Source organism: Zalophus californianus, chromosome 5 (assembly GCF_009762305.2).
Source record: "Zalophus californianus isolate mZalCal1 chromosome 5, mZalCal1.pri.v2, whole genome shotgun sequence".
NCBI lineage: Eukaryota > Metazoa > Chordata > Mammalia > Carnivora > Otariidae > Zalophus > Zalophus californianus.
The window spans coordinates 125,240,135-125,252,532 of NC_045599.1; the positions used below are offsets into that span (position 1 = coordinate 125,240,135).

Here is a 12,398-nt window from a genome sequence, read left to right on the forward strand (position 1 = left end):
ATACTTAAAACTCTTGTTTGAGTCCCCTTAAAGCCTTAGATTTAAGGATGCTAACCTTAAAGGTGGATAAGCAATGTCTGTACCCTGGCTAACCTTACTCTTACATGCTGCCTTAGCTACTCCTATTCAAGAATCTAGTTTGGTTTCTGGTTCTGGACCCTTCTGTCCAATCTACTGACAGCATAGCAGAAAAAGATAATTTCGTTTCCTCTACTTTTTGGTCAAAGGCTTGGCATAGCAAGATATTTCATAAAAAAAGACAAACATAAGTGCATATATTTAAATCTCCAATGATTTTCTTTGTAATTAGGCATAAATTTGACATGAAATATGAGGAAGAAGTAGGACTCCCCCCCTTTACAATTAGGGTATGCCCCAGTACATTCTCTTAGTGAGAGGCTGCCTTATAAACTAATATGAGGTGTGTGTGTGTGTGCACGCGCATGTTTGTGTCAGAGAAACAGGTCATTTATGTAACATTCACTAAATATTTTTTCAATAAGTACTAAAACAGCTACTAAATATGAGAAATGACAACTAATAAGCTTGTTCAGAAATGTGCAGAAAGTAGTATTCTATGATCTCAAATATGACTGACTTAGTCCTTCTGAATTTTAATTTAAGAAATCCATTTCAAGCATTCAATTCTATGATTAGAAAATGCTTGAAAAATCTTAAAATTGTTAGCAAGAACATACAATATACTGTATTGGTGGTAATTTTTATAGGCCTTGAAGATTTCTGTTTCACATTCATTAAACTTTAGGAAATTTGGATAAAAACAGGATGGCAAATTAGAAAAAACCCCACCCAACTTCTAAGATACAGTGTGTTCTAATAAGGCTATCAGGATCCCAATTCACTGTTACTAGTTTGTTCTTTCTCTATTGCCCTCATAACCCTGAAAGAAGTAGGGGAGGAGCTCAGCAGACAGGTAGGTAAAATATGCCTTGAGTGTCTTCCACCTTCCCTTTCCAAATTTCACCTACATTGCTCCTTAGCTTCTATGTCTTCCCTCCTCCTTCTCCAGCAATCCAATGACCTTGTATTTGTGTTATGGCTACCCAAATCTATGTGGCCCAACTTTCAAAGTTACCACCCCTCAACCCTTCCCCCATCCTTCAATAAAACAATTGCCTTAGTTTTAGATTTTTAGGAAACCAATTTGATTAACTGCAGTAAAACTTTAAGTTTCAAAAAAGTCTCTCAAAGCAGCATAATGCTTGTGCTTATGTTCTCATAATACTTCTACATTTTGCACTACACTATATTTTCACTACATTGTTTTTGTCATAATGACAATTTGGTTGTTTATGTCAACAACCAACTGAAATTCTTTCATCTCTCAAATCAGAGGCTCCGAGTCAATTTTTCTATAGTTACTTGTATAGAAATAAACTAAGAAAACCAGGGAGCTACTCTGAGGTCTCTTGAAAAATCCAGAGAAACTTCTTGTGCCTAGCAGGTTGAAGCTGAGGTTCTCTAATATCAGCTTTCAATATACTTGGGAATAGATGTAACAGGATCCATGGCTTTAAGATGACAGTGTGTGCTCCCAAAAGATGAAACGACAAGCTCTCATAATAGAAAGCAAGGAAAAGAATAGCGACTGCACTGATGACAAACGTAAGGCATGTGTGGCTCTCTCCCCTATTTTACACTTGGTGGGTATTTCTGATTATGCTATCCTTTCTACTTAACTGTGAGGTAGCTTCAAAATTCTCATCAGTTTAGCAATGCAGGGAGACTCTCTCAGTTAAATGGAGTTGAAGTGTGATTTGAAACCAATCTGCAACTAACCCTTAGCTATTCCCTTTAGAAACAGGTGATGTTTGGGGGATGGGGGAGGAGGAGAAGGAGTAAAGGAGAGGCATGTATATAAAGGGGAGTGAGTTTCTGGGCCACCAGATCTCCTTTCTCCTCTCCCTTTCCAGAGCATATGTTCCCATATGACCAAAATGTTTGATTATAATAAAAAAGTATTAACTTAAGTCATTGAAATATATTGCATATAAATACATCTCATGATAACAAGTTATAACAATTATACATATAATTAAATATGTCAGATTAACTTTGCTATATATTTTATTTCAATTTTAAAACTTTGTTCATATTTGTTCAGTATTCATAGTCTACTCCTCATAGCTCAAGAGCTCACAATTTAAAGATCAGAGTAAATGAACATTGAAAACTTTGGAGGAGGTGAAGGATTTCCATCAGCAATATACATTTAAAATTGGCAGCATGCATCTGTCCTTCCTGCCCTTGCTTGTCACACCTCAATCTATGGAAACTAGGTGGAAAAGGTAGAACACACTGGTGGTCTTCCCACTTCTTTTGGTCATAATGACTAAGTCAGTTGGCACACAAGTGAAGATCTCCCATAGTCTGTTTCCACTGAATGCCGTTTAAGTCAAACAAGGTTGCTGACCCCTCTTGGCTAGGCTCAATTCTCTTGCTCCAGAAGAAGGAAGATAGGGATAAAAGAGAAGAACTTTTTCAGTGGACCAGTAGGAAGACAGGCGAGGTATAGCAAGTCTAGTGCAAAGACAGGTGATCACAGTGTTGTAGAGAGGTAGCTGTGTAGTGAAGAAGCCAGCTCTGGAAAACAGTGAAACAAGGGAGGAATTCCAGGACACAGCTGGGCAAAAAGGAGAAGCCAGGTCCAAACCACACAGATAATTGGCAATGTGGCTAATCCATTCATAATTTAGTGATAGTATGGTTTTAAATAATTCTTCACCTGGCTATCTCCTATGTGTCCTTCAAGACTCAAGTGTCACCTCTTCCAGTAAGTATTCCCTGAACCCCCAAGTATAATTCTGATGCCAATCCAATGTGCTCCCATAGCACCCTGGATTTACTTATTATCACTGTACTTTTCTCACTGTGCTACAACTGTTTACATAATTCCCCCCATTAGACTGAAGGCTCTTCAAAGACAGGGGCCACATCTTATTTGTATTTTTATTCTCAGTGCCTAACATATACAGTAGGAGCGCAATAAATGTTTGCTAAATACAGACACGTACCGGTGTTATTTGACACTAATTATAGCTCATTAAATTTCTTTTCTTGGTGCCAACTGATCTCATCTTTCGCACATTTTTTAAGTACAAAGAAAAAAACTTGCTATACTATGTTATTAAGAATTAAGATCACTGTACTCTTCCTAACCCCCCAAATTATGAATGAGACAAACACATCAATCTGCTTAATTCTAAAATAATAATAAAGTTATGTGATACTTACATTCAAAAGCTTCATCACTATCATTATCTTCATCTGAACTGATTTCAGCATATTTTGGCTTTTCATTAACTGTGCTACGCTTGCGTTTATTCATTTTCACACGTTCACAAAGTGGCATGGTGGATTCAATTTCTGCCAGAAGTTCGGGGGGTAATTCTTTTAACACTGATTGATCTATACTACCTATTAATGAAAGGTAAGAAAAGAATTTAAATCTGAAGATAAAAGGGAAATTTTAACTAAATTAGCACAATAAAAATGAAATATTAGTATTTATATAAGTTTTCTAAGTCAGCTTTGTATTTTAATAAAACACGTATTTAAAACTCTAACAGGTTTCACCCTAAACTGATAATGCAGTTTTTACATATATCATTATATAATAACTTAAAAAACATAAAAAGGGTAGTTATATCATCCATTTTTGATATAATGCCTTCATTTGTGTGTATGGACTAAAACTGTCTAAAACGAGAGATCCGCTGGCATTATCCAGTCTATATGTAGTAAGGGATTCATCTCGCATTCTTGGTAGCACCCAAATTTGTTTTACAGAGGTCTGGACCAGTTTGAAAGTAATACTATCTCTCAGTGCAAATTTGAAGAGTTGGAAGACACTTATCATACCCTTCTCTTCCTCTATGCTCTTGGTTGTATACTGTGGCTGGGACAAGAGTTTTATATCTTTTACCTATTACTGTCTATTTGAGAGGCATGGTAATGCCTTTAGTATTACAAAGAACTTCCTCAAATAGATAAACCAATATATGCATTAAACTGAAGAGAATAAAAACATGAAAGGCAGGATAAATAAAAATATATTAAAATGTAAATGTCTATAATTAAAAATAGCAAATTCAAGTTTGTTATGAAATAAGTTCATATTTTCCCATGAAAGACTAAGACAGGATAAAAATATACCAACATAGTAACATTAACATAATATTTACTACTTAATACTACACACATATCCACAAAAACACTAACAGTTGCTATGAAGAAACAAATTCTTAACACCCTACTGAGAGCTTAAAAACAAAGAAGTAGCAAAAGCTATTTATTCAGGATAATTTGTCCTTGATGACTATTAAAGATAAATTACTTACCCTTGGAAATCTTTGAGTAGAAGTATAAAAATGATGTCTTACCTGCTAAATTTTAGAAATTGGGAGCAAAGAGTACCTTAGTGGTTTATAGCAGGGAATATTAGTAACTATAATCAACCTTAACACTACAACATTTGAATGATAATAGTACTTATGTAAAGGATAAAAATAATCATGACAAAAATGAATGGGTACTGATTAAGACAATTTCAAAGCCTCAATATATAATCCCAGTAATTTAATAATATAAAACATAAATTATTAATCTCGATGGAGGAATAATCCTTTTTTATTCTTTGTGGAACTTTTAGTCAACATCATGAAGGCATTATTTCAGTTAACTTTTACTCCTTTATTTTTCTAAGGACACACATAGCAAAAATTTTACCCAACAAAGATGTAATACTTGTGACTGGTAATATTCCAAAGACTTCATTGCTGAGAAACCTGACATACTAATGTTGAGTGTACTTATCTGTTGTCACTTTCAAATCATGCAACATTACTCTGTGCTGGCTTTCTTAATTCAACTGTATTTTATCAGTGATGTCCACTTTTTAGAATATTGATACAGGTAAAAGAAACCAACTGTAGCTTTGGATTGTCCATACATTCAGCCCCAAGGTAAATACACTATGCATCTCATTTAAAATTCCTTAATGTCTTGGGGTGCCTGGGTGGCTCAGTCTGCTAAGCATCCAACTCTTGATTTAGGATCAGGTCATGATCTCAGGGTCCTGAGACTGAGCCCGACACCGGGCTCCACGTTAATTGTGGAGCCTGCTTGGGATTCTCTCTCTCCCTGTGCTCCTCCCTTTCTCTTAAAAAAAAAAAAAAGGTCCTTAATGTCTTGAACACCTCTAATTAAATGTGTGTTTTACTGATAGAAGGATCATGTTTTCTAGTATTTATCTCCCCTTTCCACATGACCTATAATATTTAGTATGTATATGTTAATGGTTAATAAATGCTTTTTGATTGCCTATCATTCATAATTTCCTATGATCACTTACAAGTGTACTTCCCATATAGTTTCTGAATTACTATATTTTATAGGCAAATGAAGACATTTCCCAAATTTTAAAAAATGAAAATGCTTTCTTTTTTGTACTACTTAAAATGTTATAAACCTTTTTGGGTATTTAAATATAGACAGCCCAAAGTATTTGGCCTTTAGTCCATCATGAAATTTTTTAGAAAGCAGATTTCTCTGATTATGTTCTGCTTAGACTAAATTCCCATTCTCAGAGACATATACTGACCTGATACTAATATCCCAGAATTATAATATACAGATAAATATACAAAAATAATCAAGGGTCAATGTATGTATTGGTACTTGTACTCTCTTTACAATGGTTTATTATATCCCCAGAGCAAGGAGTCTGCTCTCTTCAAAAAAAAAAATTCCTCACAATAGCCAGACACAGAAAACTTATGTCATATATTTGATAAAGCAGGCATCAAAGTTTATTCATTGTAATTTACCATCTCTTATTCCCTAAATTAAAAAGAATGCTATCAAATTTAAGAGCTTTTGTATTCTGTAGATCATTTTAACGTCTGTATAACTCTGAAAGTTACAGCAACATAATTCAAAGACCAAATGTTTCATTTCTGAAGATGACCCTACTTAAAGAAAAAAAAATCCAGCAATGGGGGATAATGTCTATCAATGTACCATCCTCCAAAAGTAAACCCTCTTTCATTTTGAATAGAAACACCTATTCCACAGGTTTATGCATTTTCTGAATTAAACCTCCTTTCTTCCTTTTAGTAAAACACTTTATAAACTGATTCAGCCAGGTTCTTTGATTACAAGGGTTAAGAGATAAAATATTTGGTTTTCCTATACTCACAATCAGCATATTTAATACATTATTAAGGACTGAATAACTGACTCAGCTTCAATTGATATGAATAAACAGTGAGTACCTCAAATGATGCCTATGACATACTTGGTTATGTTCTTTCCCCTGAATTAGGAAATAATCTTTTAAATGAAAAAATGTCTATTTCTCAACACAATGATTTTATAAATTATTGTTGTTTGTGGAGTTATTTGTTCTTAAAAACTTCAGATTGCTCGTACTTTATGATTATCTTTCTCACCTCATTTCTCCCATCCCAGTTACTTTATTCTCTAAATCAGGTGTTTGAATTACCATAAAATTTTAAGTTATTGGCTTGAGAGGATAATGTCATTCAGTCACAATTTTGTGAAGTACTACACTTTCAGCTTTTGTAGATATATAATAGACACAGCACACCTCTATTTTCTAGCTCTCATAAGGCTAAACTTATGAGAGCTATACTATCTAAAATGTAGCACATCTAGAAGTATAGATGTGCTACATTTATAATCTTGGATTCAAGTATAAATCACTCCTATTAGCACAATGAGCAGATTATTAAAACCAGACTACTAAAAGTCTCAGAGTCACTAATCTGATAACTAAAAATGTGTGTTGTTTAAGTGAAAAACAACCCCAAGATTAAAATAAACCACCTCAATTAATGAACTCTTTAGGACTGAAGATTCAGACAATGGAAACCAGTCATGTTCAGAAACAAACCATGAAACTCACATAAACCTCCAAATCATGTAAGTCATAAAAAACATCTTAGGTATAATGTAGTTAAGTGACAACTCTTAGAATAACCTACACAAATTACAGGGGAGTAGCATCAAATGGATCTTTACTGAGAGGCAAAAGAAAAACAAAAATTTTGTAGTGTATATTGTCAATCGGCCCATTTTGTGACCCTAAGTGGGTTAATATGGTTTGAAGATACATATTTTTTGGTGGAAATGGTTCCTAAATGCAAGCCTACATCTTTATTTGAACCACTGTTAAGAAGTACAACCAAGGAGCATAAATTGCAGATTACATAGCCCTGAAATATGGTAACAGTTGGGAGGTATGAACAAAAAGCAGCAACCTAAAGAGAAACTAAAAAAATGTGTGGTTCAACTATGAGACCAGGACATTGAATGTTCCTTTCACAGGGACCCCAAGGTTATAACCTGATGGTAGTACTAGGGGTAAAGAAGAAGCCTGTGCCAAATCCTCAGTGAATACAGGGATATGGAAGATTGGTGTCAAAAGTTTTGAGGACTCTGAGAAACAAACTGAGGGTGTTAGAGGCAAGGGGGGGTGGGGGATGGGTCAGCCTGGTGATGGGTATTAAGGAGGGCACGTTCTGAATGGAGCACTGGGTGTTATACGAAAACAATGAAGTGTGGATCACTACATCAAAAACTAATGATGTATTGTATGGTGACATAACATAACAACAAAAAAAAGTTTTGAGGACACAAAACAATGACCTAAGGGGAAGAACTTTGACATGTGTATTTTAGCTATTATAGTTGATCCCTAAACAACACAGGTTTGAACTGCATGGGTCCACTTCTATGCCAATTTTTTTTTTTTTTTTGATACAGTATAATTCTGTAAAAGTATTTTCCTTATGATTTTCTTAGTAACTTTTTCTCTAGCTTACTTCATTGTAAGAGTACAGTATATATGTAATATACAAAATATGTATTAGTTGACTTTATGTTATTTTTAAGGCTTCCTGGTCAACATCAGGCTATCAGTAAATTTGGGAGGAGTCAAGAGTTATACATGGATTTTTGACTGTGTGTGGGGGGGTGAGTGCCCCTAGCCTCCATGTTGTTTAAGTATCAACTGTTCTTGGAAGGAGCATTAGCAAACTAGGAGAAAGGAGGGTCTACTTTTTAGTGCTAAGGCTCCTTCATTGAATGAAAATGAGGGAAGAGAAACTCATAGCTTTCTACTATAGATGTTAACAGTTGTCAGGGTAATAAGAAGGGAGGATCTGTTTATAACTGAGGATGAAGTCTTAATTTAAGGGAAGCGAGCATCAGGTAGACTACCTCCCCTAAAAGAAAAGAGGAAATAGAGAGGTTTGCTTTTTTTGTGATGGTTTAGGATAAATGGAAGTCATGCATAATGAGATAATCTGGTATAAAGTTGCCTTAATTTTGATAAGAGGCAGAGAGACCCCAGGTACAGGCTGGAGGACTAATAATGCTTTTTCAGGATTATAAAAAAATTTAAAAAAAAGATTTTTTTTTAAGGAAAGACTAGCAGTTGAACTCATCTTGGCTAGGGAGGGGTGGTCAGGGTCAAATCTACAGCTATTCTTTCTCATAGTCTTTGAGAAATACTGAAACTAATGCAAAGAACCATTATATAATCACTACACAAAGAATGTTACAACCTAAGAACTGGCAAGTCTCCTTTTCAATGTTAAGCAGCAATTTTTAAGTTGCAGGTTATGGCCCATAAGCATGTTGTGAAATCGGTTTTGTGGGTCTTGACTAGCAGTTGTTTTAAAATGAAAGTGAAAATGTCAGTTTTTTGCTTGTAGTATAGGGATTGTTAATATGTGCCTGTATGTGTGCATTAGGTCACAACATGCATCTTATTTCTTAGGGCACAATCACAAAAGTTTTAAAGTCTTTTATGTTTTATGGTTGCCAGTCCTTTCAAAATAGTTGAGTCAATTCAAATTGAAAAGGTCCTTCTAGGTTAATCAAACTCAATGTGTGGACTCTTCCTACTGTTAAGCTATAGGTTCGATTAAAGATAAAGAATAATTTGAATAAAACATTTACAATTAAATTGATTTTACTCATTATAAGTTGATAGGATAGTGACGACCTTGGGTTTTTAAAAAAGATTTTATTTATTTATTTGAGAGAGAGAAAGAGACAGTGAGATCACAGAAGGAAAAGGAGAGGGACAAGCAGACTTCCTGCTGAGCAGGGAGCCCGACTCAGGGCTTAATCCCAGGACCCTGGGATCGTGACCTGAGCAGAAGGCAGATGCTAACCGACTGAGTCACCCAGGTACCCCAGGATAGTGACTATCTTGTATCAGAGAGCTTAATTATCTACGCCTATAATTCTGATATAAAAGTTGCTGTTTCATTTCCAATCCAATCCAAAATCTTGGATTACTCAGAAATTACTCTTCTATTTTTGATGTAAATCTTTCTAATAAGCACTGTATCCATCTCTTTTAATAAGACAACTTCTTGGGGCATCTGGATGGCTCAGTTGGTTAAATGCTGGTTTGACTCAGGTCGTGATCTCATGGGGTCCTGATACTGAGCCCTGCATTGGGCTCTGTGCTCAGCGGGGAGTCGGCCTGAAGATTCTCTCCCTCTGCTCCTTCCCTCATACTCTCTCTCATATAAATAAATCTTTTTAAAAAATCCACAAAAACCCAACCCCCTAACCCATCTCCCAAGAAAAACAATGAGACAACTTCTTGACTCATGATCATTATTGAAAAGATCACTGCTTTACACAGCAATGCCTTCAGGAATCGACTGCTATGCATAGTGTTTGAGATGATATGAAATGATTCAGGCTTTGCTTCTGAGTTCTGTAGGACTGCTTATAGTTTACTGAAATGTATACACTCAGGATCAGCTAATTTGTGTAGAATATATAACACACAGCAAAAGGGGTTAAAATCCTTTAACCCTTTTTTACTATTCATGGAAATTTATTCCAAGAAAATTTACACAACAAAAAAGTTCTATGAAGATGTTTAGATCAGTTTTATCTATTTTAATATCTTTTCCCAGCTGAAAATTCTTTTCTAAATCCTGAAAGCAGTTCTTAGTTGTTCTCTATTGGTAATTATAGAGAAGTTTATCCACAAAGTGAAAAGATAAGATTTAATAATTGACATGTGACAAGTATATTTTAAAAGCAATTTAAGTCTGTACATACTTGTTATATATTTATATTTTATATATTAACACCCTAATAATATATATAACCCCACTAAATGAAGTACTCTCCAGATATTAAATATCCTGCTTAAAATATTATGTTTGGCAAATTTCATACTACATTCATAAATACTGGAAAAGAACTAGAAAACTACTTCAAAACTCATTCTAGATGAATCCTTTTGTATACACACATAAATACTCAAATAGCAGTGGAAAATCCAAATTTTAGGTCTCATTTGCTACAGAATAAATAATCTAGTTATCAGATTCACCTACATTAAAATTTTAATTTTATATCTATAGTAGGCTTAGCAAACTATAGCCTGTGGGGTCAAATTTGCCTACCACATGTTTCTGTATATAACATTTTTTAAAAATATTTTTAAGATTTTATTTATTTATTTGACAGAGAGAGACACAACAAGAGAGGGAACACAAGCAGGGGGAGTGGAGAGGGAGAAGCAGGCTTCCCGCGGAGCAGGGAGCATGATGCGGGGCTCGATCCCAGGACGCTGGGATGATGACCTAAGCCGGAGACAGACGCTTAACGACTGAGCCACCCAGGCGCCCCTGTATATAATGTTTTATTAAAATACATCGACACACCATTATTTACATGTTGTCTATGGTTGCTTTTGTATTACAATGTTAAAGATAAGTGGCCCACAAAGCCTAAAATATTTACAATCTGGGCCTTTAGAGAAAGTCTGCTGACCCCTGATCTATATCAAGTCATACTTTAATTCAAATTGGAACAAAGTATCCACCTTGCCAGTGCAGTTACTACAGTTATATTCTGTACATTTTAGGTCACTGAAAATTGGTTTATTTAATGAAGACAAATACCAAGGATTTGGTTTGTAGCAACTGAAAAAACAATATTACGAATGAAGCAGACAGAAGAAAAGATTCTTAAAACTGTGGTTTTAAGCACCACAGTTTTGATATTGACATTGGTACTACAAAGATTTCATCAATGTGTACCTATTATATTACTATGAAGAAGAACTATAAGAAAAAACAGGGATCAAATAATCCTTTCCTTGATAAGTATATACAGAGAGAAAAATAAATAGTGGAAGCACAACCTAACTTTGTATCTTAATGAACTAGAAAAAGAAAACAAAGCCCAAATTTAATAGGAGATACTAAATACTAAAGCAGTAATAAATGAAATAGACTAAAAATAGAAAAGATCAATGAAACTAAGAGCTGAATTTTTGAAAAGATAAACAAAATAGACAAAACTTTAGCTATACACTTACCAAGAAAAAAAGGAAGAAGACTCAAATAAATAACATTATAAACAAAAGAACAGACATCAAAATGGATACCACACAAAGGATCCTAAAATATATATATATTTATATTCCTAGAAACATATAACCTGCCAAGATTGACTCATGAAGAAACAGACAATCTGAAGAGATGGATTATCAGGAGACTGGATTAGTAATCAAAATCCTCCCAACAAAGAAAAGTCCAGGACCAGACAACTTCTCTGGTGAATTCTAACAAAAAAGAATTAATACTAATTCTTTTCAAACACTTCCAAAAACAGAAGAGGAAGGAAAGGAGAGAACACATCCAAAGCCAGCATTACCCTGATACCAAAACCAGAAAAGGACACTACAAGAAATGAAAATTATAGGCCAAGGGACGCCTGGGTGGCTTAGTTGGTTAAGCTTCTGGCTCTTGATCTCAGATCAGGTCTTGATCTCAGGGTTGTGAGTTCAAGCCCCGCACTGGGCTCCACACTGGGCATGGAGTCTACGTTAAAAAAAATTACAGGCCAATACTCTTATACTCATGATAATATAGGTTCAAAGTCCTCAACTAAATAATAGCAAACAGAATTTAATAACACATTAAAAGAATCAGGATTATATACCACAATCAAGTGGGATTTATTGCAGAATGGTACAAAATCTGCCAATGTGATATACATTCACAAAATGAATGATAAAAATCATATGATCATCTTAATAGATACAGAAAAGCATTTTAGAAAATTCAACATTCATTCATGATAAAAAAAAAAACCAAAAAACTCAACAAACTATGTACAGAGGAAATGTACCTTAACATACTAAAGGCCACACATGACAAACCTACAGCTATTATCATACTCAATGGTGAAAAGCTTTCCAAGATGAGGAACAAGATAAAGATGCCCAATCTGCTACTTTTATTCAACCTAGTACTGGAAGTCTTAGCCAGAGCAGAGCAATTAGGCAAGAAAATAAATAAATAAAT

General features: G+C 34.6%; 1 protein-coding gene across 1 annotated transcript in view; it reads right to left on the reverse strand.

The window, feature by feature from the left end:
• NIPBL (NIPBL cohesin loading factor) overlaps nt 1-12,398 on the reverse strand; it is a 198,218-nt gene that overhangs the window by 62,559 nt on the left and 123,261 nt on the right. The window contains 1 exon segment of the mRNA XM_035727556.1: nt 3,256-3,438. Coding sequence (XP_035583449.1) covers nt 3,256-3,438 — 183 coding nt within the window.